The sequence below is a fragment of the Pisolithus orientalis genome (genome assembly GCF_024613125.1).
Source record: "Pisolithus orientalis strain OTSU chromosome Unknown F5J12scaffold_14, whole genome shotgun sequence".
NCBI classification, from domain to species: domain Eukaryota; kingdom Fungi; phylum Basidiomycota; class Agaricomycetes; order Boletales; family Pisolithaceae; genus Pisolithus; species Pisolithus orientalis.
In genome coordinates, this window is record NW_026260795.1 from 333,252 (window position 1) to 341,316 (window position 8,065).

Here is an 8,065-nt window from a genome sequence, read left to right on the forward strand (position 1 = left end):
GGGATGTACCAGGATGCTTCAGGACAGAAGCTGGTAGGAACTCCTGGTAGATATATGTAGTCATGGTCCCTAGCAAAGGGGACAAGTGAAATGATTGATGTGGAGGTGGCCATATCAGAAGAATTAGCAAAATGAGAGTCTTGTGGAGGGAGTACTGTAGAAATGTGTGGAGTGTGCAAATCCTTTCCAATTTTGGAAGGTAGGATTGTGTGGCTGAGCACTACAAGCAAGTGTGGGAATGGTGTCAGTATCTGCAAAAATGGTGGAGATATGTCAAAAACCAGAATGCCATAGATGGGTGCTTAAGAATTTCTACTGGCACCTAACTCACTTCCTTTCTTTTTCTTTGGCATCAATGACTCATTCTTGTGCAAGAGATGACTGCTGACATTTCTGGCCATCCTTCTTCACATGAGGGCTATGGTCTTCATCTCCATTCATCAGCTGTATCCATGTCCACCTCACCAAACACCTTTGGTGTGTGACACTGCTCATCTCTGACTTACTTGACTCTCCAAGCCACACTAAAGTCTACACCAAGATTGACCTCTGCCATGCCTATCATCTAGTCCACATTGCAGACAGAGATGAATGGAAAATGACTTTCTGCACTCATTATGGTTCTTATGAGTGGCAGGTAATGCCCTTCAGTCTGACTAATGTGCCTGTGGCTTTCCAGTGTTTGTCAATAGTATCATTGCAGACATGTTCAATGTCTGCATCATGGTATACCTTGATGACATCCTAATTTATTCACAGGACATGGAGTCACACCATGAACATGTAAAAGAGGTACTCTGCCACCTTTGAAAGCATGGTCTCTATGCCAAGCTGGAAAAGTACAAGTTCCACTCTGACTCCATTGAGTACCTCAGCTACATCCTCTCTCCCTCCAGTCTCACCATGTCCACTGAGAAGGTTCAGGCAGTCCATGACTGGCTTGAGCCATGGAAGGTGCAAGACATCCAGTCCTTCCTTGGCTTTGCAAATTTCTACAGATGATTCATTAATAACTACTCCAACATTGTCATTCCTCTCACTTACCTCATGTGAAAGGGTGCTCCTTGGAACTTTTCTGAGGAGTGTCACTCCACTTTCCTCTGCCTGAAGGATGCCTTCAGCTCCACTCCTATTCTCACTCACTGGGTTCCTGATGCTCAACTTACAGTTGAAACTGACATGTCCAACTATGCTATTGCTGACATTTTGTCACTCACCTGCTCTGATGGTGAACTCTGCCCAATCACTTTCTACTCCCACACCATGACCATGCCAGAACTCAACTATGATACACATGACAAGGAGCTGTTGGCTATCTTTGAGGCCTTCTGCCATTGGTGGCATTACCTAGAAGGTTCTGCCTTACCTGTTGACCTTCATAATCTCCCCTCTAGGCTTTGGTCCTCCCCTTTTCTTTGTGCCAAGCAGTGAACTCTTCCCCTTCAACAGAAGACATGCCATCTATAAGCAGAGTAACTGAGTCAAATTAGAGAAATAGAACACAGCAACTTACTTTGACAAGTACCACACTCTTGAAAAGCATGTCTGAGGTCATGTTGTGCAGATCAGTGAACAGAACTGGTGCAAGACATTCATACTTGCCATCAAGTTCAGCATTTTCTGGCAGTTTCAACAAAATGAGAAGATCCTTGCTGGTAGCCTTCAAATCTTGGAGAGACTCTGAAAAGATATTGACAGGAAGTTTTGAAGATGAGAAGACAATGGAAGCACTATCTTTAACCACTTTGAGCAGGTTAGAACATTCTGTATTGACATGGTGATGAAACTAATACAAGTCAAATACAATAGTTTAGCACATATTATCCAGAAGATTTGAGTTTAAACTTACTACAGTCTTAAATGCTTGGTATGTCTCCATCTGCTTATGGAGTTCTTTTGGAACCACCTCATACAATTCTTCAACTGTCCCATCAGCCATCACTTGAGGGGATGACCAACACATGGGGCTGCAGGGATTGATGTTTGGTTTTTGAATTGTTGGGAAAATCGAATCATCAATCCAGAAATTGTAGAACATCATATACTTCTTGGCAGCTTTGGCAATGGATTTATTGAGTTTGGAGGGTGCCTTTGTGGTACAATTGCAACTTTGAGCAGGGACTGTAGCTTGAAGGGCTACATAATCCCTGTGTATGCTTCGAAGCTTGTTCCACATCTCAAAATAAGCCTCTTGTACAAAGGAAAGTGCCTGAGAATGGATGTCAATAATCATAGTAGATGGACATGAAGAAAAGGACCATACCTTTCTCAACTCTTGCACATCTGCAGTGGGACCTGGGACATGGAGGGCCCTCTGCATCTGCTCGATGTCACTTTTGGAGTCAGAGCTATCTCCATGAGTCCCTTTGTCAGCTTGAGAATCATTGCCACCATCAATGGCACCAATGCAGCTGGTGAAATCCTCCTCAGAGTCAGATTGGGGCATTCTGAAAACAAAGAATTAAACTGGGGCAACTAGGAAAAACTGGTCATGAGTCTGGGAGTGCCATTGCAGAATGGAAAACATTGCTTGGACCAAGGTCCTTATATATGTTTCTAGCCTGAAACCCACTATCAGTTACATCTTGAAGCAGCAAGGAAATCACATACCTTGATTATCAAGTGTTAGCTGTTAATGTAAAAGAGACACAGCCTGTAACATGTAAAGGTGTCAGATTGAAATGGAATAGCTGACCTTTGCAGTAAAATGAGTTTGTGGTAGGATTCAGTTCTGCATCATGTCAATTAAGGTCCAACAACATTCTCCCTCTGAATGGCATTGCTCAGCAAATATTAATACACACTGAGCCACCCTACTTCCATGTTTTCATTCAAAGAAACATGTCACCATTGACATGGTCTACCACAAGAAATTCATCCTTTTTCTTCAGGTCAGGGAACAAGAGTGCACCTTGAATGATTGAAACTAATGGAATAAATGTGGAATTGCTTCTAGGCACAGCCTTGACATGCATAAGTTTCATGGCCCAGTCCAGTTCACACTCTCAGCTGACACTTGCAGTATAAGGCTGAATGAGTGCAAGCTGAAGTTCTCTGTAGCCATAGATTTGACACATAAAAAAGGTTATCAAGCAAACAAAGGCTGTTTGTGTTGACATGAGTTGCACATATGCACAGTCATAGCGAGGAGTGCTGAAGAACTGAGAGTTACATCGCAAATGATCAGTAGCCAACTTCCAGTCAACACAGGACTCATAGTTGACTTTGAGGTAGCAGTACTCATATATCTGGTGAGTATGATATCAGCCACCATCTAATTGGCATGCAAGTGGCAAACATATACATTAAAATCAGCAGGGATGGTAACCCACTTTTTTTAGCTCATGCCCAATTTAAGGCAGAAATTTGTTGATATAGTCAGTGAACTTTCTTTGAAGTCTCAGGTATGCTTTGTCTTCACAATCACATTCTGCTTCAATCCCCTGGATGGTGGTGGGCTTGTAATGTCCCTCAAAGCCCAGTTCAAGGACACTATCATCATTATCGTCATTATCATCCCCACTTCTTGCTTTGTGCCACTTGTCATACTGGTCTATACAAGTACATAGGAGCCTGCATGCAAGGATATGTTGGTCAACATGAAGAATCTTAGTAGAAAGGGTGAGATACATCCAGGCCTGAAGCTTTAACAAATCACCTACCTGTCCAGCAACATCCCTACCATTTGAGCAATCTTGATAAGCTTCCTTTAGAGGACCATGCATTTTTTTGTTGGGGCAAGTACTGTAGTTTCGCACTGCCCCCTTTTCTTGTATATCACACACCACATGTTTCCACAGGTGCACCTTCAGAAAGTCCCAATCTACCTTGAGACCTGGGATGGAAGAGTTCATTTCATGCTCTTTGTATGCCTATGAAAGTGAATGTAACATCTGAGAGAGCTAACTAAAGAAATAGCATTTCAAATGGAGAGTCAAGACTCACCTGTAGCCTTTCATTGAAAACAAGAAGCTCAGTTTCAATGGCAGAGAGCATGCAATTGGTTTGGATGTCAAGGCTGATCAGACTATCAAGTTATAGATAGCTGCTGATAAGGCCAAGAAGGAGATATCCCTTGGGACATGCTGCTTTCATAAGGATACTTAATACAGGATAAAAAACTTGCTATTACCAGGAAGTTACATGTCAGTGAAACATCATGAAACATGGAGAAATCAGGCTCACAATAGATAGGTCAGCAAACTTATTCCCATCATTAAATGTCACCTTGAGGATGGCTGTGAAATGAAACAGTTTCCACCAGTGTGAAAGCTCCTTTGTACTGTTATTGTAGGGTAGATTAGCACATGCCAATATTCAGAACAGAATCGTCACATCCAAGGTACCTCAAAATAATCTTCAGATCTTCAAAGAGATGTTTCCCCCACAATCCCAGGTGGAGGACATGCAAGCAATCAAAACTCAGTGCCAAGTGAGGGTCAGAGTACCTGACATGCCAAAAGACATTCTTTTACCCTTAATAAACCTACTGTGAATGGGGGCTATGAGGAATGTACAGGTACAGGATGCAGACCAAGTTTCTTGAGAATTGCTTCACCAGTGGCCTTACAATCATTGTAAACTCACAATGCTTCCTCTCCTTGCCCTGCATTGTGAAGAGCAAAAGTCTTAGAAATGTCATGGAGTAATTCAAGTGGCACAAGGCATATAGGGCATGGAGCCTTGCCATTCTGACCTCAAATCAAAGACATCATACATCTGTTGGTGCAATCATTCAATTAACTCAGAAACTGATTTGTTCATTGACTTACTGTTCCTTGTAGTCTGCAGATAGTATCAAAAACAATGGGAAAAGATACTGTATAATCTTGTCCCAACACCTATGCTGAAAGCCAGTTGCCAAGAAGTGAACCATGGCCTTGAATAATTTGATGGCACTTTCATGCCAAACAATGTGTTTCAAAGTTGTATAGCCAAGTTTACCTTCCTCAGCTGCATCTTCTGGGACCTTGAAGGATTAAATCGCATTAGATGTCAATATTGTGAGCAGACCATATTATAATGTAGAACTTACAATTGGAAGCCAGCCAACAACACAACCTCCTCCAACAGACTCAGAATTCCAGATGTCTACAGGGAGATTAGCACACTGAACAACTACAGGGTACCCTTTCACAGTGCTGTGAGATGAAAGCCTTGTCTTGTCAGCATACAATATAAAACAGAATGGTATGGCATTTTCAACATCAGCAGGAAGCTGAGACTGTTAAGGGGATGGCAATGTTATAATCAGTCCAGGGACAAGAACTGTGCTTGCACATACTTACCTGTATGTCCCACCAGTGATCACATGTCCAAGGCTCACCATAAAAGTGTTCATATTCTTCCCCATTGTGTTTGTAAACCCATTCAGCATCCCAGACAAAGTGTGGGGCTAATTGTGGGTTAGCAAGCAGGTCAAGAGCCCAGTCCCAGACTGGCCAAGTATGAACCTCAAACTCCATCTCCTTGCCCTTGTATGGTGCAGAGATGACATGATTGGTGAACTAAAGGATCAATATCGATAAATAGCATTCACAGCACAGCACAACTAATACACACAGGTGTTAATTCAGCTCCTGCATTATCACATGCCTTCTGCAACTTAGCATCATTCTTCATCATCACCTGCTCCATACCTTTGGTTACAAGAAGGAAAAGTTCCAATAATCCATTGACTTGAGTCTGGTTCAATCCAGCATCAAGGGCGATCTCTGCAAAAAGATAATCACCTCATGTTTTGAATGGTTTCCATGGCATGGAGTCAACCATAGTGGGTGAAGCAGTGTTGTTGATTCCAAATTCTTCATACAGCTGGTGCAAAATGGGCTGATGACTGCATGGATGGTACTCTGTTTTAAATTCAGTGGGCAGTTGGAGGGAAGCAGTAGATAGCAGGCATGATTGTGATGGAAATTTGGTAGATATATTGGAAGTGCTTTCCATGGATGTGTCCACAGTTGCTAGAAAAATATCACAGTTAAATGATCAATCCGATAACACTATATGCTGAAGAGGTACTTACTAGGATTATTACTGTTCCCACTGTAGTCATCATGGTTCAATTGATTGCTATCAACCAAAGGATCAACTATTTTATGATAAGTGAAGAATATCAAGCTAATATGAATGGAAACTCACAGCAATTGCCATCATCCCCATAGATATCACCATCTACATGTTCACAAACAGCATGGGAAGAACCAGCATCCAATTGAGATAGATGCTGCCATGGTGCAACAAATGCACTGATTGAAGCATAATCATCTAGTAGTTGAGCCTTTTTTCGAGCTGCAGACACACAATAGATCAATTCAAGCATTAGAAGGAATTTAAAAGCTGTGAACTTGCCCTTGCATCTTTCTCTTTCAAACTCCTTCCCATGTTCAGCTTGTTCTTTCTGTAATTCTTGTTGTTTTTTTGCAGCTGGTTTCGTGCCTTTTGATACCCTGTACCTTGAACTGTTTGCTGCAAACCCAGCATATATGGAGGGTAGAAAGTGTTTCCTCAGAGTAGTTATACTTGCCTCGAGAATTGTGCGAGGGTCCCATGATTCAGGTTCTTGAGAAACAATGTTAGCATAAATTAATAGACAGTCTTCGATTATCATTGATTACTAATAATACCAATGACATATGCACACGCTGATTACAGTATTAGAATCAAGCTACTAATCAGTAATACACTAGGAGTCCGTGGAACAAGCATAATAATTGGACAGTTTTCAAAGCTGAAATGGTGGCTAAAATCATAATAGTTACAATAGTCAAAATTTCAAAAGAAGTTTAAAAAGTCAAAGCAACACATTTCGAAAACACCACAGGTATGACATGCAAACTTGGAAACACCAGAAAACAACAGATAAACTGAGTGAGAAGAAAGTCTTGAGAATAAAAACAGTGAACAAGGGCATAAAAAATTCCTCCATTTCCAACACTTGCGACTCCACATCGTTGCCGATTTGTACATAGTGGACTAGTAATATAGAAGGTGACGTTAGTACATGCAGATAAATGTAAATACCATATGCACCGTTTGTCCTGGGTGATCCTCCAATTACCACATGGCCGGTACCAACACTGTTGTCGACCATGACTGCAGAAGGTCCTTCATTGTCACCTGTTATGTGTTCATCTCCACAGTGCACGTTAAGGGATGAAAATGACATACTGTCCAGCCCACTCGACCCTCCAACTCCAGTGGAGCTGATATTCGCCGCCCTACATGATTTCCTACTCTTCCTCTTCCTCTGCACATGTTTCCTGGCCATTTACTAAGAATTACATTAGTTATGCAAATAAAAAACATCCTGAGTGACTCACAGATACTTGTAGAGTAGAGTGGCTTTCTGTATCAGAATGAGTGATGAGAGTGAGCAATGAAAGTGAGTGCAGGAAATGTCCAACACACGAGAAAATAGGAGTTGAAGTTAAACAACTTTACAAGCAATACTTGCAGCTAGTATGCAATTTCAGACACATGATAGTCAGTAAAATTATTCACATAAAGTATGAAATGTGTTATGTGATTGATCAGGCTTGCCATATAATGTTCCTTCATCAAGGACTCTAGATTTTACAAGGAGCATGTGTACATAAATCACCAAACGGCGGGTGATGTGAATGTGAACATCTTGCTTTTGCTTGCAGAAAGCTCGGGGTAGCCTGGCAACAACAATCTTAGCCAAGAGGTCCTTGATGCCAGCGGGGAGGGGAGGGGGTTGGGGTGGGGGTGGGTGGTGACACAGAGGTTCTAGGTGAGCGCAATCCATGTGTGCAATAAGTAGATTATCCCTGCTCTCAGTATCGGGTCCTGCATCTTGATGGGTGTAATCTGTCCTGGTGTCACTGACCATGCTCTCGTTGTCATTGTCGATGCCATCAGGTGCCAGTCTGCATTGCTCCCTTGCGACCACCTCAACTCATCCTTGACCAATTTCCACGTGGCATACGAAAGCCAAATAGACCGGTGTCTGATCATTTATTTGACACTTTCTTGCCACCCATTCAATGTGGCACATTGTCAAATGCGTTCTGCATCTGATCCACACTAGCAGGCACATATC

The 8,065-nt window shown here is 42.1% G+C and overlaps 2 protein-coding genes across 2 annotated transcripts; both read right to left on the reverse strand.

Annotated features, from left to right (window-relative positions):
- Positions 1 to 1,461: 1,461 nt before the first annotated feature.
- F5J12DRAFT_782831 (uncharacterized protein) lies at positions 1,462 to 2,446 on the reverse strand (the record flags this gene model as incomplete). The annotated part of the gene is made up of 4 exons (XM_051742770.1): positions 1,462 to 1,476; positions 1,514 to 1,786; positions 1,850 to 2,209; positions 2,264 to 2,446. The coding sequence occupies 4 exons, from the start codon at positions 2,444 to 2,446 to the stop codon at positions 1,462 to 1,464; spliced, it is 831 nt and encodes a 276-aa protein (XP_051599928.1).
- Positions 2,447 to 3,353: 907 nt separating this feature from the next.
- Positions 3,354 to 7,855, reverse strand: F5J12DRAFT_782832 (uncharacterized protein; the record flags this gene model as incomplete). The annotated part of the gene is made up of 24 exons (XM_051742771.1): positions 3,354 to 3,553; positions 3,663 to 3,678; positions 3,786 to 3,872; positions 3,946 to 4,027; positions 4,228 to 4,282; positions 4,491 to 4,502; positions 4,588 to 4,628; positions 4,697 to 4,719; positions 4,773 to 4,785; positions 4,842 to 4,969; positions 5,036 to 5,141; positions 5,175 to 5,224; positions 5,289 to 5,507; positions 5,563 to 5,685; positions 5,770 to 5,963; positions 6,026 to 6,091; positions 6,142 to 6,291; positions 6,348 to 6,468; positions 6,839 to 6,975; positions 7,024 to 7,119; positions 7,171 to 7,262; positions 7,323 to 7,348; positions 7,411 to 7,458; positions 7,595 to 7,855. 24 exons carry the CDS (start codon positions 7,853 to 7,855, stop codon positions 3,354 to 3,356), a joined length of 2,346 nt encoding a protein of 781 aa, XP_051599929.1.
- Positions 7,856 to 8,065: the final 210 nt, after the last annotated feature.